We start from the raw sequence: 25,030 nt of genomic DNA, 5'->3' as shown, positions 1-25,030 counted from the left end.
TTAGGAAGCTTCTTTGGAGAATCAATAAATATGGATCTGGTCCAGGTAGCTGCTGTTATGAAACCCGTTGAGCTCCGCTGTGCTCTTGATGAATGTGCTCAGTTCTTGTTGCTGATGCAGCTTGCAGGCTGTCTGAGAACAGCTGTGCACACTCTTACAGCAGTGGCAGTAAGAAGTAGACAAACTGCAAAAAACATAATGTTAATACTGCCTGAGCAGACGTTCTGGAAGAATAAACATTATCTTCATGCCTTATCAGTCTGGTCATCAGTGATACATCTATTAAGTTGCCTAACTTGATTTTCAACCTGTCTTCCACATTGCAAAGATGCCAGTGAACACACCTAGGCTAAAGATTTGCATACTACATATTGTTGTGGCAGGGGACCAGTCTGTCCCTCAGACTCCTATAAATATGTGCACTTGTCTCAGGCAGAGGTACTCCACTCTCCAGCTCTGCTCATCACCTCCAGGCGATCTCACCTCCACCTCTCATCATGTCTGCCGCTTTCGCCCGCGAAAACAGCAGCTTCAGCTCCCGCAGCCTCAGCTCCCGCAGCCTCAGCTCCCGCAGCATCTCCCGCGGCAGCGCTGTCAGCATGAGCAAAGAGATGCAGCTCGTCGTCGGAGGAGGCCAGACCAGACCCTCCTGGAACCGCGCGCCCAGCGTGTACGGGGGCGCGGGAGGTTCCGGGACCCGCATCTCGGAGTCAGTCTTCTCCTCCGGGTCGCTGACCTCGTACAGCGACACTTCCGTGATCAACAACGAGAAGTCGACCATGCAGAACCTCAACGACCGCTTGGCCACCTACCTGGAGAAGGTAAGACTTGATGATGATTACGACAAATTGCTGCACAATCCTCTGAATCTTTCTTAGATCTATGGTGATTATAGAAAATGTTGTTTTTGTTTCACCTGCACGTGCAAATAGATTTAATGGGGTTTAATTAATGGACAGGAGCTGCTGCCTGGTGATGCGCAACATTATGATCTGTCCAAACACACACACACACACACACACACACACACACACACACACACACACACACACACACACACACACACACACACACACACACGTGCCAAGGACAGGTTCACAGTTCAGGTCTGTCTTAAAACAACGGTCAGGTCGGTCAGGGACATTGAAACAGGTTTTGATTGCTCTAATAAATCCTCCTGTTCTGGTCTTTAATGCGCTAAGTGATGGGGGACAAAATCCACAGTCCTTATTCTGTGCATAAGCATATTGCAGCATATCTGAAGTTGATATCTTCAGATTTAGACAATTTACGAACCTCACATTTGCTTCAGATAAACTGTAGAATGTTCAAATCTCAATATATATGTCCTTGTTGTATTCATTCAGCTGGATGAAGACTTGGCTTCCATTGTCTCTCATCACTATCAGTCCACGGTGTTTGTGTTTAGTCAACTCAAATTGATCGAATGCAGATTATCATAAATGTCGGGGGCTCTGGACATTTGGGTTCAGTGGTGGAAAGAAACATTAGCAACATTAGAACATTAGAAAGTACATTAACTCAAGTACTGACTGTACTTTATTACAACACAACAGGAAAATAAATAGTCCAAGCTACATTTCAATTGATTATGGTGACATTTTACATGTGAATGTAAATTCATCTTCTTGCTGAATGTGTGCTCTAACACTGAATGAACGTTCTTTGACTGATGAATTTTGCTGGTCCGTCGTCTGTCACGTGTCATCTGTTTTTTGCACGATGTGTCACCCTCCGGTTGCGTGTGCAGGTGCGCTCGCTGGAGTCAGCCAACAGCAAGCTGGAGCTGCAGATCAAAGAGTTCTATGACAAGAGAGCTCCTGCCTCCCAAGACTTCACCGGCCACTTCGCCACCATCACTGAACTACGAGCTCAGGTACCGCTTACATTTTACAGAAACGATGTCACAAACAACACTGAACTACAAACACAGCAACAGCATGCGTGTGGTGTCCAAACGAGGATGGATTACCAAAGCAGGCAACCGACAATGTGCACATGCTGTAGAGACACATAAACACTTGTAACTTAATCATCTATTGTGGCTTTCAGTCAAAACCACTGAAATATACAGTGTTATGTTTTAGTGTCTATCGTGTAAAAATGACACGTAATGTACTGATGTGTATGAATGACATGGACTCACATTTTCATTTTCTTCCCATTTAGATCATGCGCAGGGGTTTAGAGAATAAACGTGTCATCCTGCAGCTTGACAATGCTCAACTGGCTGTTGACGACTTTAAAATCAAGTAGGTGGGCCCTCCTCTGTTGCTTCATGCCAAAATCCACACGCGTCAGTTTAGTCTGTAGCTTTAAAAAAAAAGTGAAACAATTGTATTCATTTGTTTATTCTATGTGGTTGGAATAACACTATCGGCTCTGCAACATGGAGAAAATCTAAAGTCACATTCATTTGGGCAAATACCTCAATATTAAAATCTTAGGGTTGGCTATTTACAAAATATTTACACTGTGATTTCTGATAGATTCTCATCAGTGATGTGGACATAATGACTAAGAACACTCTGCTTATGCATTAATGCTGTAATGCAGCATTTAAAACCAGAAAAAACCCACTTATGCCATTGTACGATGTTTTGATGTCCAAAATATATCATCTCACAGCATGATATCAATATAATGTCCATATTGTTTCCAACCCGATAACATTTACATCTACTGGAACAGACTAGAAACTCATTTGATTCAATTACAACACGTGGCTTCGTTCTTCAGGTGTGAGATGGAGCTGAACGTGCGTACGATGGCGGAGGCCGACGTGTTGCGTTTCCGAGCGGTCAGGGACGAACTGACTCTTGATCTCAGTGACCTGGAGCTGCAGATAGAAGGTCTGAGAGAGGAGCTGGTGTTCGTGACTAAAAACCAACAGGAGGTGAGATCCACTTGACTTTTAATGGTGACTTTTCATGTGCAACGGTGCCATCTGTTGGTCGTGGCAGCCACGACTCGCACACCTGCAGAGGGGCAAGACATAAACGTGTCCATGTTGCAGGAGCTGAGTGACATGAGGATCCAGCACACTGGCATGGTCAATGTGGAGGTGGACAGCGCAAAGTCTGTTGATCTGGCTGTGGTCCTGCAGGAGATGAGGGAGCAGTATGAATCTGTGATGGTGAAGAACAAGCAGGAGCTCGACAATTGGTTCCAGTCTAAGGTGAGACGCCAGCGCAACATGCCTGACAATGTAGAAACTGTGACGATGAAAAGATCATGATGTCATGGGATTTATTATATCTTTATACGTGTGTGTGTGTAAAACAAAAGGTGGAGACCCTCCAGACGCAAATAACGACATCTTCACATGAGGTGAAGACGTTTTACACAGAGATGTCAGAGTTGAAGAGGACCTACCAGAGTTTGGAGATAAGTCATCAAAGCATCGTCGCAGAGGTAATGAGCCGAACTGACTGAATGCAAAAACACACTTTCACAATACTTAATCAAGGTACTCTACCAGGAATGTGCGCTTACATGTATTTGACTGGAAAGTGCTTTAATTAAGTGTTGTGCAGATCCATCACGAACATGGAGTAATAATTCCCGTCTGTTCTGCAGTTTCAGTGCCTGAAGCAGAATATGGAAGAAGTGAACAGTCGATACAGCGTTCAGCTCAGCCAGCTGCAGCTGGTCATCAACACGCTGGAGACTGACCTGCAGCAGCTGAAAGTCTCCATCGAGCAGCAGCAAACTGAGTACAGCCTGCTGCTGGACATCAAGATGAGGCTGGAGTTGGAGATCGCTGAGTACCGGAGGCTGCTGGATGGAGATCTGTGAGTGTTTCGGTTCTTTAAAGTGAAAGCAGCAGGCTAACAGATAAATCAATCAAATATGATTTGAAATAATGTTCCCGTCTCTCCCCAGGAGTGTGGTCATCACCAAGGTTGTGGAAGTGATAGTGGAAGGTACGAATCCCAATCGTGAACGAAATCAACTTTCTGATCTTGTAACAGTGTCACCGGCTCAGGCTTGTTGTCGACTGTCGTCTCACGATGCATTATGTCTGTTCTCCACCTCTGCAGAGCACATACCCCGCATCGAGAGGAGAGTGAAGACCATCGTGGAAACGATTGTTGATGGACAGGTGGTCTCCTCCGATGTTGACGTCAAAGTGGAGGACATTCAGTAACACCGTCGTTCACTTCTGCTGCCACAAAACGTTTTACTGACTCAGACAATACTTGCTTAATTAATGAATGATTCACTAGAGTCAGTGGTTGACTTGTAATTTGAAGTTGACTGTATACAAGGTGTGCTTTAAGGGGGTTACTTTTCCTTTCTTTCCTTTTGTTTTTATTGCAATGATAGAGCAAAGTTGCAGCAAGTGGTGATCTTTCCTTCACGGATGCTTACTCCGTTGTGAGACCTAAAAATTATTAAAAAGTCTGAAAGCAAAGATGAAGATGCATTTTCCTGATCACAAACATGTATTTAAACACAGAAACGTTGATTATAGTTTGATAATGGGTCTTCCACTGGCACAAATTCTACTTTTTGTATGATATCCAAATAGCAAAGGAGTTTTAAAAGGGTTAAAAGATTCAAGCAAGTTTTAGGCCATGTAAAGAAAATTATAAAAATAAATAATGTTTTAATGTTCGAGCTCAGGATTGGCGTCTCTTGTATTTTCCCCGCGCAGACAATCTGCCGAAAATCCCAACAATACACTAAAATAAACCAACTCAGGCATTGATTCTATACGGGAAAATGTTTAGGGTGTAATTTCACTCCCGACCACCAGGTGTCACCGTTGTCTTACTCTCTAAAAGTGAAGTCCTTTCTCAACCTGACTAGATTGCGCAATCTTGTTGTTCTTCAGTGGAAAAAGATTGTTGCTGCACAAGACACATTTAGAAACGCGATTATTACAGGACAATACATAATAGTCCACAAATAGCACGAAATCACGGCACAACACTGATGTCGTGTTGTACATTATAGCAAAGAATGATCATGTATTAATACAATTTTAACAGAACCATTCAGAGAATAAAGCTTTTTTTTTAAAGTGTAGATTTGGTTCTATGAGGTCATCTAGTCACATGAGTCACCAAAGACTTCTTCATTTGGGTGGAGCTGAATCAAGCAGAGACTTCCAAACATCAGTCGTTCACCTGTCAATGGAGTTAATCTCCTGGTTAAAATGACAGGATGAACTAATTCCGCCCTTTCACTGCTTCTGTGCTGCAAAGTATGAACGCATTATTGCTTATTGTCAATGGTATTATCTGTAATTAGTGGCACCGATGTATGATCGTGTTGTTTCTCCAGCTGCAAGTTTCGGCAAAAGAAACCTGGATTCTGTTGCCTTACTGTAGACCCGACATTTAAAAGGATTATGCATGACTAGACTTCAAAACTAAATCATTAAAAACCCCTCTATGCACCAGTGTTGGACAGATACAACTCCCATCAAACGTACGTACAGAAAGTCACGTTGAAAATGTAAATCCTCACGATGACTTTGTTCTCCTGTTGTCAAACGCTGAATTGTCAAAGTAAAAAGTTGTCGTACACTTGTGTCCTTTTTGCTGTTTTTCTAACTCGATTTACAGATTGTGTGTGTGCACCACATGAGGAAGGTTTTCCCTCAGCTAAATGAAATGATCTTTAATATTATCAAAAACAATGAAGTGCTTTTTGTGCACATGGGCTCTTCATTCAGTTTAGTTGACTGACAGTATCAAAGAGACAATACAAAGTATAACTTACTTTTATTTCTATTAGAGACAGAAAAACTGACTCTTCTTAGTTCTTTTTTTATTTTTTTTATTTTTTTCTTTATTTGTACAGGGACAGTTCACATTAATCGACAGCACACATTAATAAAAACATGACTGTAAATGTGACAGTGTTAGCTAAAAAAGCTAATTTTCAACCGTTGTCCCTGGGCACGGTGTTAGAAGCCGCTAAAAACATTTAAACATTTAAAAACTGTTTAAAAAGACAACAACACAAAAACAAGCAAACAGAGCTGTGCAATACAATCCTGCAGACACAGGATCAAACATGACAGACAAGCAGGCAGACAGACAGACAGACAGGCAGACAGGCAGACAGACAGACAGACAGACGGACAGGCAGACAGGCAGGCTACATACGGACATGGCAGGCATGAGACTGTTAGTGCTGACACACCTGGTTGTTAATGAGCCAGGCTTTGAGGTTGTGTGTGAAGAACCTGTATGTGGTGCTCTATCTTATGTGTGATGGGAGAGTGTTCCAGGTGACGGAAGCTGTGACAGAGTATGATAGCTGGCTAAACTTGCTTCTCCTGCCTGGGACCACTAGGTCCCCGCGAGCTGTTGCTCTGGTTAGTCTGCTATTGGTCTTTTGTGTTATGAAAGTGCTCAACGGGGGAGGTGCAAGGCCATTAAGGCCATTCTGAGTACTGTTGTAAATTTCCAGAACTCTCATCAGGGTTGTTGCATGACATAAGGCTGTAAAGGGTGCGGTTGATACTGGCAGGTCGTCGCAGGATGCAACAGAAACCAGTCTGGACCTGAAATAAAGCAAACAGAGGAGCATTGTTGAAATACACATACGGTGAGTCATCGCAGCGCTCACTCTCTCTACAGCATGAGATAGAAAGGAATCTGTTGCAGGTAAGCGCTGCAGGCTATTCCTCATGCCAGCACATTCTGAGTTCAGTGCTCCAGTTTCCACCACATACAAGCTGCAGTTATTTGTGTCAGAGAAAGACTTCGTACTTTGACTTGAATGGGCCTTCTGCATTCTGAAAAGTCATTCTCGTTCACATGAAAGGTGGACGATGGGGTGTGTGACCTATAAATGTGTTTTTGTGGCAGGCCCTGCAGGTTGAAGTGCAACACCCCCCCCCACACATGCATTGCAGAGCAGATTGTCCCCCACTAGAAGCAGGGCATACAAATGAGTCTGCAGTGAGGTTTGAATACAGTTTAATATGTCGTCTGAAAATCAAAAAAATTCACAACACACCAGTTTTCATGAGTATCTCAACTGTAAGCATGCACACCTCATTTGTACTTTGCTTCACACGACAGGCACACCTTGCCACACCTTGCCACACCTTGCCACACATACCAGCACCATTACTCACTCAGCCCACATGCAACAACTGAACTACTTTGGCAGAGTGGAAGAGTCTGTTTCTCACGGATCGTTGTATTACAATTAAATGTCTTCATTTTGTTTTCAGATGAATCAAATATATTATATGATGTGTAGGTTGTTACTGCCATGGAAGCATTTTGAGAGATGAGATGCAACATTTAAGGGCATGTGAAGCACAGGTAAAGCTCGAACACGATTGTGTTTTACTTTAACAAAAATCCCAAAGATGTCGTGCTTCAGACTCGGTCCTGTATAACACAGTGAGTCTCATGTGAGGGCCGCTGAGCAGCTCCGTGGAGCAGCTGGGAGTCAAGTGCTCTGCTCATTTCTCTACCTCTAGACCACTGCTGCCTAAAAATGAGTATAATGTGATTTTACTGTGGGGTTTTTTTTCAACGGAATAAATGTCACTATTTATTCCTAAGTGAGTAAGAAAGTGCAATAAGCAATTCCACTCAGTTAAGTGCAAATCTTCTTAATAAACACGAAAGTACGCAGCATTTAAAGACACGTGTTAAATCAGTAAATCAACAAAGTTTAGATTTTCCCCAACCAGTTCATATCAGTACAGGAATTATTAGGAATCATGCAGGCATTAAATGCATTTCATTATATTTGTTAAGTTGAGATGTCCACAGAAGAAGGAAGCACTGGGAAGCATAGTTTTGTTTTGTTTTTAAATTAGAAAAATTGAAGTTCGGAAATTCCATTACAATCTTATTTAATTATCCGACTGAAGTGCAGAGCAGTGTGAGAGATGTCTCTGATAGCGAGTGCTGTGTGGGCTGATGCAACAGCTGCTGCCTGAGGAAGAATGCCTGTCAGTCACTAAATGTCTGGTATGTGCATAGTTTATCATTTGTTCAATTACTTCAGTGATTAATGTATTTGCAAGATATGCAATGTGTGTCAATATTCTTTATTCTCACAACCTTTATCAATCCACAGAATACAGATTAGCCCTTTTCATTGTCACACTGATCTACAGTAAAGTTCACTGAAACAAAGTCAACCAGTACGTTGTAATACGACACTGTTAAACCACTGCCACACCCCCATGTTATTCTATCACGAGGATGTCTGATTGCACAAATATAGCAATGTGCACAGACCGGTGCCATGTATGATGTGAACGCACATTTCAGCCATCACTTGTGCTGGTAGTGCAAAGGATTCATATTTAGGAAGTGAGATTGGAACAAATAACGTTCACCACTTTGAATTGCTCTGGTACATTTATATGTAGATTTATTTTGCTATTCTTCTGTGCTGTATAATACTTGCAGGCATCTGCAAATGTAGCAGTGAAACCCTTCATGAAGTGCAGAAGTTGGTGTGTCCGTGTGAAAATTCAGTCTCCAGAGATTCAATTGTCCTCACTCATATATTACTCGGGTTTTAAACTATCTAAGTTGGACATTATTTATGGCTGTTTAGCACACGCATGAGATGAGTTTGCAACCTCAAAATGAAAAGCAGCAGTGACAAGAAGCATCTGGTTTGTATTACTCCAGGCTGTAGAGGTGAACAGTCTGCAATAGTAATTTGTTGTGTCGAAGTAAAACAACTCTTGAGGCAAAATGTTCGAAATAAAACACCCAGAATTCTCATGTTTGAAAAGAATCCAAAACTGCCAGGAAAGGTACAAATGCTTGTAAAGACTTGATTGAAATACTGTGGTGAAACGGAAAGAAGCAAACAGGGAGCAGCTTGTTCTTGTCTGGACCTGATGCACATGCCAAAGTGCAATGCCATGAAAAGTAATACGGTCAGGTATTAACTTCCATGGACGTCATTAAAAACGGCTTCTAACTGGCAACCCTGCAGGCTATTGTTGAACATCAAATAGTTTATAAAGTTCAGGATTTACTGAAACTGTGACTAACAAAAGAACCAATTCTTAAAATCGGACTTTCATGCAACATAACACCGGGAGAAAAGACAAAGGTGTGTGAGAAGAGGTGTGCAGGTAGAAAGTCAAGAAACACTGTCGACACTGATCCATTTCACCACCACAGTGCTTCTTACCACATAACAGGTTTGTCCGGAAGTCTTGCTCAACAGTCATGGCACAAAGTAAACTTCAACTGAAGTTGAAAAACTGCAAGATTTGACTGAATCACTAACCGGAGGCTGACAGTTACGTGAGTGGCTGTTTTACAAATTGCAGTATATTTTGTAGCAATAAAAGATAAAGGTTCACGAGGATTTAATGTCCCCGTGCGCATTAATGTGGTGCATGGGAAAAAAGGATGGTTGGAAAAATGAAGCCATTGTATAAGGTTTGCAGGTATGAGGTTTTATTGAATTCATTCAATTTTATAACAAAAGGATTAAGTTAAATCCCTCTTTCTCCTTCTGATGGTCTCACAAAAATGAGCCAGAAGGGTGACGGGTGTGGCAGAGCAACCGCGTTAGGTAATGCTCCTCCCTTCAGTCCTGCATTCCCCCTCCCACACCAGAGGCAGCAGCAGCGTTGTACAGTATAAAAAGGGGACGACGGGAGAGCTGTGCATCTTAGTCCATCTCATTCTCTCCCAGGCAGACCTCCTCAGCAGTCTTCAACATGTCCAATTATTCCACCTATAATTTAGGCGGCGGTGGAGGCTTTAGTAGATCGTCTAGAACCTCTGGAAGCTTCAGTAGAAGCTCTTCACAACGGCCTTCTTATGCTTCGAGCATGCATGGGGGTGCAGGTGGGACAAAAATCTCTGTTTCCTCTAGTTTTGGCGGTGGAAGCAGTTATGGCAGTGGAGGTGGTTACGGCATGGGAGGGGCAGGGGGAGGCTTCGGCGGAGGTGGCGGCATGGACCTCCATGTTGGGGCCAATGAGAAGGCCACCATGCAGAACCTGAACGACCGTCTGTCCAACTACCTGGACAAGGTGCGCAGCCTTGAGAACGCCAACGGCGAGTTGGAGATCAAGATCCGCCAGTTCTTGGAGAGCAAGAGCTCCCCCGCTTCTCGTGACTACTCTGCTTACGAGGCCACCATTGCTGACCTGCACGGAAAGGTATGTCACATGACCTCTGAATCCTGAATGAGATACCAAAGCGTGCCACACTCTAATGTATCATGCAATGCAACTATTGGTGTTGAAAATGATGCATTGGAGGTTTAACTTACCTTGAGTGGTAAGGCATATGTATGATTATGTAATACATAATGTTTACAGAGTGTCACAGAGACAGTTTGAAGGAAGAATTGCACTAATCATGTCAAATGAAACCTTGCGTCATCACACAGATCCAGAATGCCACCTGTATCAATGGAGGCATCTATCTGTCCATTGACAACGCAAAACTGGCAGCAGACGACTTCAGAACCAAGTAAGTATCAGATATGAGAGACAGAAAGTGTCTAAAACTAAATTGAAAATGACTCTGAACCAATACATGGAAGCTGTATAGACTGATTGCAGATGTCCGATCTCTTGCTGCCTCACAGGTTTGAGAATGAGCTAGCCATGCGTCAATCAGTAGAGGCCGACATCGCCGGTCTCAAGAGACTGTTGGATGAGCTGACACTGGCCAGATCAGACCTGGAGATGCAGATCGAAGGCCTCAGGGAGGAGCTGATCTTCCTCAGAAAGAACCACGAGGAGGTGGGTAGCAAATGCTTGACAGCAGTCGACTGAGTTGGTTTGCATTTAATTTGCTCACCAAACCTCAGCAAACATCCACCTTTTAACAAACTCCTCTTATTCAACAGGAATTGGCAGCCATGGGAAGCCAGATAGGTGGACAGATCAATGTGGAGGTGGACGTAAAACAACAGCCAGACCTGAGCGCCATTATGGATGAGATGCGTGCACAATATGAGGGTGATGCCAGGAAGGCCCAAAAAGAGCTTGAAATCTGGTTCCAAACAAAGGTAAGACCAAAACCCTGGTGGGGCTATTAATTGCCTGAGTAACGTCTCATTGACTGTTTAAACGGACACATATGTAACATATGTATTTATATATGCCACTGTTGTTCTCCAATGTCTGCTCCAGTCAGAGTCGCTGAGCAAGGAGGTGGCAGTCAACACAGAAACCATCCAAACATCCAAGTCAGAACTCTCTGAGCTCCGTCGTTCAGTGCAAGGCCTGGAGATCGAGCTACAGTCCCAACTTAGCATGGTAACAGACAATGATCTGGGGCAAATCTTCCATACAATTGAATGCAACCACAGTAGGTTTCAGTTATTCACTCCTTCACTTCTCCATCTCTCTTCTCTTACCCTTCCTCCTCCAGAAACGGTCCCTGGAAGGCACTTTAGCTGAGACAGAGGGACGGTATTCCATGATGCTCCAGAGCCTCCAGATGCAGGTGACGAGCCTGGAGGAACAGCTGATGCAGCTGCGTTGTGACATGGAACGACAGGGCCAAGAATACCAAATGCTGTTGGACATCAAGACACGGCTGGAGATGGAGATTGCAGAATACAGGCGGCTGCTGGACGGAGAGGGCGGGTAATTCGTCTGCAAAGAACAATTTTTTCCTTTCATTGTCAGCTAATAACTAACTCTGTAAATTGAGGCAATGTACTGATATTAAATGCAAGAACTGTAACTCTCCCCCTCCACAGTGCCAGCAGTGCAAGCAATTCAAGGACCTCCTCTAGCATGGTGACAATTGTAACACAGGAACTGCGGAATGGAGTGGTGGTGTCCTCCTCTAAAAGCACCAACTAATTTGTCTCCTGTCACCTGACGACCACAAGCAACGTATTAATTACTCAAGTACTTCCTTCACAGACACATGAAAATGCAATAAAAGTCTGTGGTTTGCTAACTATCATTTGTCTTGTTTGACTTATTTGTGTCTTAATAAAGTCGATCGTGTCATGGTTTTGAGATGAAGCAAAGGTCTTGTGAAATTACATATTTCATCTTCAAGAGTTACTTTAGGTATTTGAAAGGTTTAAGATACGATTATTTTGACCGATATGTGTGAAAAACTTGTCCAATGAAATCCCAGTACCTTGAGGTATAGCAGTGTCGGACATATTATGTCCTGGATATAAAAGGATAGAGAAATTCGGGCTGTGAATATAAAGTTGCTGATAGCCATTCTGAGGCTAGTTTGGAAATTCTGAGCAAAGAGTATTGATGCCCTCCCCCTCTCAACAATTTTAAGTTCAGGACTTTAGCCTTAGAAGCCACACAATGTACAGCCGTACAGTACCAGACATACAGCTCAGACAGCATGCACGCTCCAAAAAAACTTTTTTTTAAGAGGAACAATAAAGCTACAATGTAGAAATGTATAACCTTAATACAATCACAATTTGGGATTTTACAAAGAACGTAAGAACGTACCTATTCTAATTGGACACAAGGGTATAGTATGACCATAAAACTGAGCAAAAATCTGGACGTTTCAGGCAAGATGTAGCCTAGTAATGATTTCTGCATCACTTATTACATGTAAATTACACCAATTACATGTAAATTGGCACATGCTGTGGAATATTGGTGTTGTTTACCTTTTAATAATATTGTAGATATATATCAGCATTCACACGCTGTTGAAGTCTCTTTCGTGAGTTGTTTTAATCCATAAAAATGCTGCTACCATCATAAATAATAAATTAAATTAATTTAATTTTGAGTTAAATATGAGGATACTAAACGTTTTAATAAAATAATACTTTTTGATTGATCAATATAATTAAGAACCAACATGTAAGAATATATGTGTAAAAGAATCTGTCTGGCATTTCCAAAGCGGAACTATTTGTGTTGTGTTTAAGTGAGGTCCGGTCGTTGTTAGGAGTTGCGCTGTTCACCTACCAGGTGCCACCAAAGGTGCAACGGAGCATAATGTTTAAGTCACGTTGCTGTGCAGTGATGCTCATAAAGCTTACATTAAGTGAAGACTCGTAGGGCTGGAATTGAGCGGGTTAACGAGGTCAATGAGGTGTGCAGAGTTATATGTACGTTTCTACACGATGCTTATAGCGGTTGGATATGCTAACGGTAGCTAGCAGCTAACATGCTAACGGTAGCTAGCAGCTAACATGCTACCGGAGTGGACACATGTTAGCTGCCGACACACGTAGCATACATTGGGTTTATTAGAGCTTGGTTACTATCACTACAGCTTGTAGAGAGCTGTGATATGGAACCTGAAAGCATTCAGACAAAACATTAATTTAATGCTGCTTTAATCTGATACAGTTGGTAATAGCTTGAGTAAGATCAAGCTGTTACCAACCTTATCTGATTTAGCAAAACACTAATTATTCATCTATGAGGGACAATAATAGAAATGTGGAATACCCGTTCATTACAAGATATAAAAAAACACAAGGACGTTAAATTCAACTGCGCGATCTTTATTGATTTTTGATAATCCTTTCAGTTTATCACTCGATCACATCCACATCAATGGTCTTGGTGGTCCCGACCACCTTTCCATCCACAACTGTTTCCACCACTGTGATGACTTTTGTGACAACTGAGGAAAATAAAAGATACAACAATCATGAGCAAATCACACCACATTCCTTCAACCTGGTTAAAACTTAAGTAGCATTTTAATGGTAAAATAGAAATTACATGCATGAGAAAGAAATGCGTACCTTGTCTCGAACTGCTAATGGAGAGAAAAAGAATGAAGAAAACATTAGTTCAGAACATGTCCACTGTGCATTGTCATACAATCAAACGAGTCAGTGTTTCATCATCCAATAGCTTCATCAGGTCTCACCTTTCATCCTCCCCATCCAGCAGCCTCCTGTACTCTGCGATCTCCATCTCCAGCCGAGTCTTGAGGTCCAGCAGCATGTCGTACTCCTGCTTGTTGCTGGCGATGCTGGCGTGGAGCTGGGACAGCTGAGTCTCCAGGCTTGTGACCATGTTCTGGAGGCCTGATAGCTGTGCACCATAGCGCGTCTGGGTCTCTGCCAGGGTGCCTTCCAGAGACGCTTTCTGTTGTGGTCGCAGCAAGAAGTTGTTAGGTGTGAGTAGGCAGTCAGTGATTGCAATTCAGAGATGCTACTTGATGCTGGTTACAATTTGCTGCAAGGCTTGTTGGCGTGAGTGTGCAACGAGCATCTTGCCGAGAACAAGATGAGAAGTTACCAATCACACGTCTGTGAACTGAAGATGGAGCATCACCTAGCTCCCGGTTAGCTTATAGCTTCGCATTAAGACTGGAATTGGTGAAACAGCTAGCTTATCTCGGTCCAAAAGTAACAAAATCTGCATAACGGCATCGGTAAAGCTCACAAAGTCACGAAATATTGTGTTTTCTGACATACCATGCTGAAATGGGACTGCAGTTCAATCTGAAGCCTCTGGAGGGTGCTCTTCAGCTCCTTAATCTCTGTGCGGGACGTCACCAGAATCTCTGTGTGTGTGATCACGTCCTGCTCCACTGATGTGATCTAGGCACACCAAAGAAACAACATTCTTTGTTTTACCCAAAAATGATAGTAGATTACTGCCACGTGATTAAGATCGACAACCTCAATGCAGCTCTTTAAAGGTTCCTGCAGCGGCTGTATTCTGAGCAGTTGTGCCTTTTCACCTTGTTCTGGTACCACGCCTCGAGTTCCTTGCAATTCTTGCTGATCACGCTCTCATAGTGTGCCCTGATCTCTGACATAACATTGTTCAGGTCTGGAGAGGGAGAAGCGTCCACCTCCACATTGACCTGTCCGCCCATCTGACTCCTCATCAGAATCAGCTCCTGTAGGGGTCAAAGGACAGTCAGCTGGTGTCAGAACTAAAATGAGTGAATTCGTTTTTTATTGTGGCAACAAGAGCATCCAATCAATTTCTTTTGCGAACTGTAGTGCATGTGTGTTTTTTGGTTCTTTGCTCTAAGTGTGAGAGACAAACAGTAGCAATGAGCTAATGGAGGCAGAGAAGAATACAAGGAAGTGTGTGAAGGGAAGCGGGCAGCGCTGGGAAAAGGGAGACGGCGGCAGACCTGTTTATAAAAACAACACCCAAACATGGAATTTCCTCTGTGTTATCAAAGGTAACTCAGAGGCCATGTGTGCAGAGCTTTGCTTAGACCACAGCAGATGGCTGTGATAAATGGTTGCACAGTGAATAGCTGCTGAAGAGATGGATGACGATGAGTTTAATCAATCACCAGTGTAGTGGCACACTTTCAGGTTATGTACATACAGAGTGGGTGTTGGCCTGTGTGCAGGAATGTATCAGGGGTGTGGACTGATGCAAACTCATCAGTTTTACTGCATGTGGAACTGTCATCAACAAACGTTGTATTGGTTAAAACCAACCACTACTCCATCGCCTGTGCACTCTCACCTCTTCGTGATTCCTCTTGAGCATGATGATCTCATCCTTCAGGGCCTCGTACTGGCTCTCCAGGTCCATTCTGACCAGGTTCATCTCATCCAGCACCCTCTTCAGTCCAGCGATGTCCGCCTCCACAGCCATCCTCATGGCCTGCTCGTTCTCATACCTGAGAGGGGTGGGTGAGTCAGTGAGACTTCAGTTCACGCTTTGCTGTGATGTGGCATTGCAGAGAAGGGAAGGGGGGGGATACACTCACTTCATTTTGAAATCATCAGCAGCCAGTTTTGCATTGTCGATGCCCAGCACTGTCTTGGCATTAAGCCTCGAGGCAATACGGATCTGAGGAAAACAAAAAACAGGGAAACAAGTCAGAAAAGGTACAACAGAGCTCATGCGTCATACAGATAAATTAATAAAGATGGATAAATTAGTATACCTGATATACTAATTTATCCATTGGTTGATATTCAATGTTTACACCTTTTAGGAAAGGACCCTTGAAAATGTGGTTCTTAAAGAATTGTAATGTAGCAGTGCATATGATGCAACAGTTAAATATCAACCAAATCAGATATACAACCATTTATAAGCTTAAATTAAGCCTGTGCAAAATGTATGTACAATATTGGCTCATAATATCAACCATCTGATATTTCAGTTGGGCTCTGCAATAAACCTGCACTGCATCCCTTTGTAAGTATGAACATTAACAGTGTACTGGTAATTGTTTTGTTGCATAATAGTGTAAACAGCTTCCTGATAAGATGGCCCACTTCTTATATGTTTCCTGGTTCTCGAACTCAAATGTCAGCTGCCTCAACCCCACATACAGCACACACCAACACACTCCCTCAGAAAGATGAGCAGGGGAAGAAAACAGAACACACATACTACTCCTTACCTTGTCCTTCAGGTCTTCGATGGTGGCGAAGTAGCTGGTGTAGTCGTGGCAGACGACCGTTTTGCTCTGGTACCAATCTCTGATCTGCTGTTCCAGGCGGTCGTTCTCCTTCTCCAGGGTGCGCACCTTGTCCAGGTAGGAGGCCAGACGGTCGTTCAGGTTCTGCATGGTGGCCTTCTCGCTGGCCCCGACGTGGAGGTCCAGGCCATCGGACAGGTTGAAGCCTCCGGAGGATGATCCGTAGCTCTGCTGGGATGAGGAGATGCGGGTGCCGTGCCCGCCTGCTCCTCCGTAGACACTCATGGTCCTCTGGCCGTAGGATCTGCTGCTGAGAGACATGCTGGGAGAGAGCTGGATCTGGATCTGGATCTGGATCTGGAACAGGTAGGATCACTGGAGTTGATCTGCAGTTGAAAGCATCACCTTGGTCTCCTTGGTTATATAGCTGCCTCACGCAGCAAAGTGGGAAGGGCTAGGAGAGGGAGATGAAAAGGAAGAATGTGGCTGATGGGCAATCCTCCTACTCCTCTCTCCTTCCTCCTTATAAGCACGGGTGTGGTGATCGGTGGGTTCATCTGCTTCTTTCAGGTCATACCTGTGGTTCCACATTTCATCGTTTCTACGTTGTTCCTTTGTTTTCTAATCTCATACCTTTGGCCGCCTTCCTTGTCAGGCTGCTTGAAAGCAGGTTGAGCTGCACAGACGTACCTTAGAATAATGTATTCTTCCAGAAGACAAAGCTATTAACTGTCATGTAAAATATTCACTCATAGCAGTGACAGAAATGACACACGCCAGCGACAATTTCACCTCAGTGAAACTCTGACCCAAAGGTTGAGGGCCAGGCAGGTCTAGAGTCAAAGTTATTTTTGTGTCCAAGACTTACAAGAAGCCACTGACGTTAGGAAAGAGAAGATAAAGGAAAGGTAGCAGGATCCACAGGAATGTATGTGACGAAACATATTCATCATACAGTGAACACTCGCACACACACACACACACACACACACACACACACACACACACACACACACACACACACACACACACACACACAGTCACATGAACACACACACACACACACACACACACACACCCACACACACACACACACACACCAACTCGCACACACACACACACACCCACCCACACACACACACAGTCACATGAACACACACGCACACACACACACACACACACACACACACACACACACACTAACTCGCACACACACACACACACACACCCACACACACACACACAGTCACATGAACACACACGCATACACACACACACACGCACACACACACAGTCACATGAACACACACGCACACACACACCCACGCACACACACACACACACCCACTCGCACACACACACACACACACACACACACCCACTCGCACACACACACACACACACACCCACGCACACACACACACACACACACACACACACCCACTCGCACACACACACACACACACACACCCACTCGCACACACACACACACACACACACCCACTCGCACACACACACACACACACACACACGCACACACACACACACACACACACACCCACTCGCACACACACACACACACACACACTCGCACACACACACACACACACTCGCACACACACACACACACACACACACCCACACCCACACACACACACACACACACACACACACACACACACACCCACGCACACACACACACACACACACTCGCACACACACACACACACACACCCACGCACACACACACACACACACACACACACACACACACACTCGCACACACACACACACACACACACACACACACACACCCACGCACACACCCACACACACACAGTCACATGAACACACACGCACACACACACGCACACACCCACACACACACACACAGTCCCATGAACACACGCGCACACGATCAATCTCGTCCTCACCTGGCAGAGATAATAATTAAAAAATTCTTGAGGTACTTGTAGTTTACTCAAGTATTTCTATTTCTGCCAACTCATACTTCCTTCACTACATTTCAGAGGTAAATATCGTATTTTTTACTCCAATACATTTATTTGATAATTTAAGTTACTTTGCTGATGAAGATTCTACACAATATACAAAATATAAATCAACTAATATATTAGTATCATTAGTATAGATTAAACTACCCAGCAGCAGTATATACATTTGTTTGAATTAGCTCACTTTTACCAGCTGCAACATTAAAGCGGTGTACACCGTAACGCATTAATAATTTCAATCCAGTGATATTTATGATTCTGCATCATGAGTACTTTCACTCTTTGTACTTTAAGTGTAGTTTGACGCTGATACTTTTGTACTTTTACTTCGGTGACGTTTTGATTGCAGGACCTTTACTTGTAACAGAGTAATTTACACTGTAGCATTTCTACTCTTAATTAATAAAAAGATCTGAAGAAGATTTGACTGTCGGTCTGTTGAAAAGCTGAACGTGTTTCTCTGGTGAAGCTTTGCTCGCCACCATCATGGCCTTCATCACTCATCACTTCGTCTTCGTCTATTGTAACATGTGGAAATGTTACAAACGACGATCTGTACTGATGACGACCAACCTAAAAGATGTAGCCGCTAGTTGTATTGGTTTATAATTATCACAGCAGCCGACACATAACCGGAGCACATCCCCATGTCTGTTGAAAATGATCACCTTGATTGTAGTGTTCTCTGGTTATCTGTCATCAACATGCCTGTTGCACACGTCTTCAGTCAGCAGTCGCACTGATAAGCAGGGCGAGGCCTAACGAGGGGATGACTGATGGTTGGATTGCATCTGATGACAGTCGGTGTGTGAAAACATCGTACGTTGTTGAAAATAGTACTAGAGGCACGTTTTACTCCAGTTACATGTCGGGTAGTATCATGATGAATGTGGGATGATGCCTGTTTCAAAGCAAGACCGTGTTGCAACATGAAATACAGAGTTAAGATCACAAAAGGCAAATCAGGTATCGCAAGACGAGATATCGAATTGTCATTATTTATGGAGCAAAATCAACTATTTTTGATTAACAGAGTCAAATGTGATCGTCTGATGCTCGTAACATGACGGTAACGCCTCATCGAACAGATGTTCTTCACAGCAGACATTTTGACTTGTCATAGCAGGTGTAATAACCGAGAATGGCTCCGTACCACGTGTCCCAGTTAGACAGCGCGCATGACACCATCACACCGCTGCCTTTCCTGCTGTCACACGTCAAACTGTCTCCTGAGGAATGACAATTATCTCGTAATACTAAGCATTGACTCGGGTCGACAAACGTTATTTTCCACCCAAGGCTAAATCTGATGTTATATTAACAACTATTGCATAAATAATCCAGTTAATAATTTTTGATTCATGTTGATTCTTTTGACTTTTCATATGTTTTACAGCTTCAACTTTCCGTTCTCAGCAGCCGTGCAGGATGAACAGCCTCTCAGTGCTGCAGTGGACACGATTGGCTCCTCAAGTTCCTCAATGTCACCTTAATCCTTTTAAATGTTTTTCCTCCAATCGTTGAAGAAAATATCTTTTGTTGTTTCCAACACTGGAGACCAAAACATGTTGCCTTGGCTGCCTGTCCTGCATCCCACCGACACCTGAAGGTCTTACTACACCTTCCTTCTTTAAGATAATCCACCTTGATGGTGTGTTTGCGTTGGTTGGAGGCAGTTTTAGGTGCAGCAACACTCATGATGTGCACATGCTTGTGCAAACTTCTTTTTTTTTTTGTGCTAACATCTTTTGTTGACTCAATAGAAGTGACCTTGTAGTGAAAGAGTCAGTTGAGATAACAAATGCTTTAAATGTTCAGGACAGAAACACAAAGTGACAGAGTAGCAGTTTTCACTCTGCTGTTCGTGTTCTTTCGTTTTAACATTGTACCATAGTGTGTGTGTCTGTGTGTGTGTGTGTGTGTGTGTGTGTGTGTGTGTGTGTGAGAGAGAGAGAGATAGAGAGAGAGAGAGAGAAGTTAAAATGAAATAATCTCAGATTAATCCCAGGAAAGAGACATTGCTCTGATCACTGGAACCAATCCTGAAGCAGCAGCTCACCGCCTCCCCTCTCAGTCACTGATGTTAAAACCCACAAACCAAGCCAGAAATCTAGGTGTAGTTATGGATTCAGACCTCAACCTGAACAGCCATATCAAGACAATTACAAAATCAGCCTCCTATCACCTGAAGAATATATCAAGGATTAGAGGATTTATGTCTCCACAGGATTTGGAAAAACTTGTCCATGCATTTGTCTTCAGCAGACTGGACTACTGTAACGGTGTGTTTACAGGTCTCTGTAAAAAGTCCGTCAGAAAGCTGCAGCTGATTCAGAACGCTGCAGCTCGAGTCCTCACTAAGACCAGGAGGGTGGATCACATCACTCCAGTTCTGATGTCTTTGCACTGGCTTCCTGTCCAACAAAGAATTGACTTTAAAATCCTGCTGTTGGTTTACAAAGCACTGAATGGTTTAGGGCCAAAATACATCTCTGATCTGCTGCTACCTTATGAACCATCCCGACCCCTCAGGTCGTCTGGGACCGGTCTACTTCCTGTTCCCAGAGTCAGAACTAAACATGGAGAAGCAGTGTTCAGTTTTTCTGCTCCACATATCTGGAACAAAGTCCCAGAAAGCTGCAGGTCTGCTGAGACCCTCAGCTCCTTTAAATCAAGATTGAAGACTTTTCTGTTTGCTGCTGCCCTTAATTGAACCACGTTCAATTAATATATTAATCAATTTCCTGCATTTCTGCATTTTACTACTGCATTTTATTTCTTGTACTGTTTTTTAATGTTTTAATGAATGTTCTTAATTGTTTTTAAATCTCCTTTTCTTTTGCCTTGTGTTTTGATGCTTTTAATGGTTTTATGTGAAGCACTTTGAATTACCTTGTTGTTGAAATGTGCTATACAAATAAACTTGCCTTGCCTTGCCTTGCCTTGCCTCAGCGCTCCACACCCACAGAGAGATGAAAGTGGACACGGCATCATGTGACACCAAGAATGTATTGTTTCACTCCCATCAGTCCAGATTCCTTCACACGCACACGGAACGCTTTGCTGTCGTGTGTGTTCGTACATGCGTGAATGCGTCGACGAGCCTTTGTGTGGGAATGTTCAGTTGAACTTCTTACTGACATTTCAACACATTCTGTCATTACCGTACTATTACTGCATTCATGCCTCTTACAGTAGTCACTGGAAACACCAGAGTTGTGTTTTCAGTCTCATATTCGTCTTCACTCTCGACTTGTGCACACTGTGACGATCCGATGACATCGGAACACGTCGGTACGGCAGCAGGTTTAGCTCTCACTTTTCAAACTTGTCACAACTCCATCTGGTGTGGCGTGGTGATTCACTGCTGGTTCCTGCTCAGAATATGTGCTCCGTCTCCAGAGACCTTCACTAGATGGTGCACTTCAGCTGTGATCCTCACCTCCACAGCGCAGACATCTGTTGTGTAAGGGTGCGGCTCCGTGATAATCTGTTTCAGACACTGAACTCAGAGACGCATCAACCCCTGAAGACGTTCCTACGTTATCTTTTTCTCTTGTCTGACTGATGACCCTTTTGTTTCATTGTTATATCTTGCAGTGTATTACACCATACTATGATACCTTTCTTTAGCTCAAACACTTTTATCACTGCATCAGTACTGGATTCATCAATTTCCAGTAAAAGCAGCAGTTTCTGCATGAAGTAGAAAGAACAATCTTTTTCTTAATATATGAATATATGAATATACATTTCTTCTAAGTTACTGTCCTCTTGGAATGAGCTCAGGGCAGGTCTGTTGACACAACAGACTTCTGTTTACCCACGCTGCAGCGGTGGAATGATGGCGTCTCGGCACAGCTGATAATTCAATCTGCAGGTGAATGTTTAACTTTGTCTGCAGCAACTGGTCCCACATAGACAGGAGCAACACACCAAACGCTTTACATGTCGACCTCAGCACATATGTGGATGTTCAGTCCATGATTCAGTCCAGGACCTTTGTCAGAAATGTTGCATGCTGGGATGGGATTGCACAGTGCATGCTGAATCAGAGAGCAGGATTTGGTAACGCCTGTGGAGGGGTGTGGTACATCACAGACTCACATCTGTGACTCGTTACTAACTCAGCACAGAGCTGCTCTTGCTGCCATGCGCCTCTGTATCTATATCATATATATCTATATCAGCATTATGCCTGTTTCTCTGTAAGCAGGACATTTCAAAAGATTCAGAATAGATTTTTACATCAGGCAAGAAGGAACTGATTCACTTTTCAAACAGGCTTCTTCCTGAAGCTCAGATACCTTTGGAACTGAGTCAGAGAACACAGAGAGGTAAAGCCTCGAGTGTTGGCTCAGGCAAACACAGAGGTCACACGAGGTCAGTCCTGTTAACTGCTGTGCCAATGTTTCCATAACGTGGTGCGATGGGCTGCACAGTAACTGCACAAATACAGCGATGTTCATTTGTTTTCCACAAAAAAAGATTGAAGAAAAAACACATGGCTCTCCAGGGGAATTAGGATCTATTGATTCTTTTCTTTTATTCAACTTTTAGATTTTATCATTAGATTTTATACCTATATGTACAGTGGTGCTCTGAGCTAAATGCTAGCGTCAGCATGCTAACATGATGCAAGTACACTGTTTAGCGTATTCATCACCTGAATGCATAGCACAGCTGAGGCTGATGTGGATTCCATCAGTTTTGCTGTGTTTGGTCATAAACCAACATATTGGACAGATTGCACCTTTTTAATTCCTGCTGCTTGAGTGCAGATGTTTAGGGGAAAACAAACACTGCAGTTCTTCTTCGAGGTGGAGCTCCTAACTCAGATTCAGTGCAGAAGAAGCAAACCTGTTTCCTCCTATATGTTGTAATGAGAGATGAACAGGCATAACTCACATTGCATTCTATCGACATGGATAAGAATGTGTCCTTTAGGTGACAATTCAACATGTGGAATCAACAGCTGCATGTTGTTGTTGGGAGTAGGACCTCACAACCTCATTGTGCTACAACAAAGAACAAAGGTGCACTAGTTTGTCAAGTTGACATGATATGATGTGCCAGGCTACAAAAAAGGAAGTGGCCTGTTTGTGAAAGTTATGGGAACGACAGCCAACTCTCATTCCCACTGCACGACGTAACTGATGCGAGGACACTTTACTCATCCGCGCTTAGGTGCAGGAATCCAAACCATCCGGACTTCAAGACAAAAGGCGAGATGAGAAGTGACACATACACTCCGCCATCCGCGTAGTTGCTACGCTGCAAACAAACAGTGGATCATTTTAACATTGTTTTGAGACGATGGTAAATGTTAAAGCTGATGTGCTCAGGTTAAAAACAGTTGACTCTCTTTGTCTTTGCATTGAATAGAAACCGTCTCTATTCTTTACGGCTTAAAGAAGGAAACTAGTTCAGAACATCACGGATGAAGTCTTTATGTCTGAAGGTAACCTCCCTGTTACAGTTCAGCCTGACTCCACTTCACCAAACGCCAGTGCCACAATAACTGGTGATTTGGTACAGATTCATAATATATAGACGCATGAATTTCTCTTTGACATTTGCTACATACCTTGCGTTAATACAGTAGATTGTAATTGTTACAATACATCACGACATACACATCACACAAGAATGGAGAAGCTGCACCATGACAGGAAAAATCAATGCAAACGGTGTCTGGGAATAGATCGCCCGTCTCCCTCGCTAACGTTCACGTTTTATTACACTGAGGAATCTTATCTTCAGTTTTACTCAATCAGTTTGAGTAAGCAGGAGGGTTTTAAGAGTAGTGGGTGGAGTAGTATTTGTACTGAGTCATACAGTTCATTACTCACAATGCATAAAAAACCACAAAGGACAAGTGGTGACAATCTAAGATGTACACAAAGTTAGAAGACAAGCGCTCGTATTACAGGATTCAACGGTCTAAATCAGGAGTTGGATATTAGATCATGTGTGTTTCTTGTAAGCCTGTGCAGGCCCTCTGCCTTGAGTCAATATTCAGTATCACAGACTTTGTTCTCTAACCTGCCGAGAACCTAAAAATGAGCTTAATCTGGGTTTGAGGATCACATGAGAACACAGTCATTACACTCTTACTCATTCACCAAAGTAGTTACAATATAACCGAAAATGGTTGCATTGACACTAAAATACATGAAAAAGACAACGTGGTAGAGTTTCTTGTAAGATTGCAGAGAGGCTTTCAGTCAACCGTGTGCATGAATCATGACGTTGTTGGTCTCCAGCCCATGAGGGCATGAACTCATCTGTTTTGCTCATTTGTCTTCGTCCTGCTAAGCTGCATTTCAGAAGACAACCCAAGCAGCAAGGCATTAGCCTGTTTCTCAACACATGTGCCACCATTGACACTTATTAAGCCGAAAGGAGGTTTCAGCACAAACAGGTTGCATAGAACTGTTCATTCATTTGCTAAGCATGTTGTCGACTGCAAACTCACCTGGACGTAAACATTGTGTCTCCACAGTCTTTGCCTCTTTCTCCACCCATGAGACAGCTGCAGCGCCTTCCACGGTTTTGTGTATTTATCCCCACTGATCTCTAGTGGGAGGTTCTATTTTCTTGTTCTCAGTGAGTGGTTTTGCCTTCATGCAGCTCAGCAGAGGCTCAAACATGTTTTTTAAAATGGCGGTTGCCGGTGCTGCCTTGGCTCATGCG

At 43.4% G+C, this 25,030-nt stretch overlaps 2 protein-coding genes across 3 annotated transcripts; one reads left to right on the top strand and one right to left on the bottom strand.

Moving 5' to 3' along the window:
- Window positions 1-497: 497 nt before the first annotated feature.
- LOC306784543 (uncharacterized protein) lies at window positions 498-11,918 on the top strand (the record flags this gene model as incomplete). Its single annotated transcript, XM_079278577.1, has 15 exons — window positions 498-821; window positions 1,772-1,897; window positions 2,191-2,273; window positions 2,761-2,917; window positions 3,038-3,199; window positions 3,601-3,815; window positions 3,907-3,947; window positions 4,065-4,153; window positions 9,659-10,150; window positions 10,384-10,466; window positions 10,585-10,741; window positions 10,849-11,010; window positions 11,135-11,260; window positions 11,376-11,593; window positions 11,710-11,918. The coding sequence occupies 15 exons, from the start codon at window positions 498-500 to the stop codon at window positions 11,813-11,815; spliced, it is 2,541 nt and encodes an 846-aa protein (XP_079134703.1). The 3' UTR covers window positions 11,816-11,918.
- A 1,527-nt stretch (window positions 11,919-13,445) lies between these two features.
- Window positions 13,446-24,890, bottom strand: krt98 (keratin 98). Of its 2 annotated transcripts, XM_079278289.1 has the most exons (9): window positions 24,813-24,890; window positions 16,302-16,773; window positions 15,657-15,739; window positions 15,410-15,566; window positions 14,658-14,819; window positions 14,389-14,514; window positions 13,836-14,056; window positions 13,708-13,721; window positions 13,446-13,583 (listed from the first exon to the last, which is right to left on the bottom strand). In XM_079278289.1, exons 2-9 carry the CDS (start codon window positions 16,638-16,640, stop codon window positions 13,492-13,494), a joined length of 1,194 nt encoding a protein of 397 aa, XP_079134415.1. In that variant the 5' UTR covers window positions 16,641-16,773; window positions 24,813-24,890; the 3' UTR covers window positions 13,446-13,491. The 2 variants fall into 2 exon arrangements, with proteins under 2 accessions (XP_079134415.1, XP_079134416.1); XM_079278290.1 differs by lacking the exon at window positions 24,813-24,890 and having other exon boundaries at window positions 16,302-16,926.
- Window positions 24,891-25,030: the final 140 nt, after the last annotated feature.

The sequence above is a fragment of the Melanostigma gelatinosum genome, assembly GCF_949748355.1.
Source record: "Melanostigma gelatinosum genome assembly, chromosome: 11".
In the NCBI taxonomy this organism is placed as follows: Eukaryota; Metazoa; Chordata; class Actinopteri; order Perciformes; family Zoarcidae; genus Melanostigma; species Melanostigma gelatinosum.
Note: the sequence above shows the minus strand (reverse complement) of the source record. Positions and strands in the feature narration are given on the sequence as shown.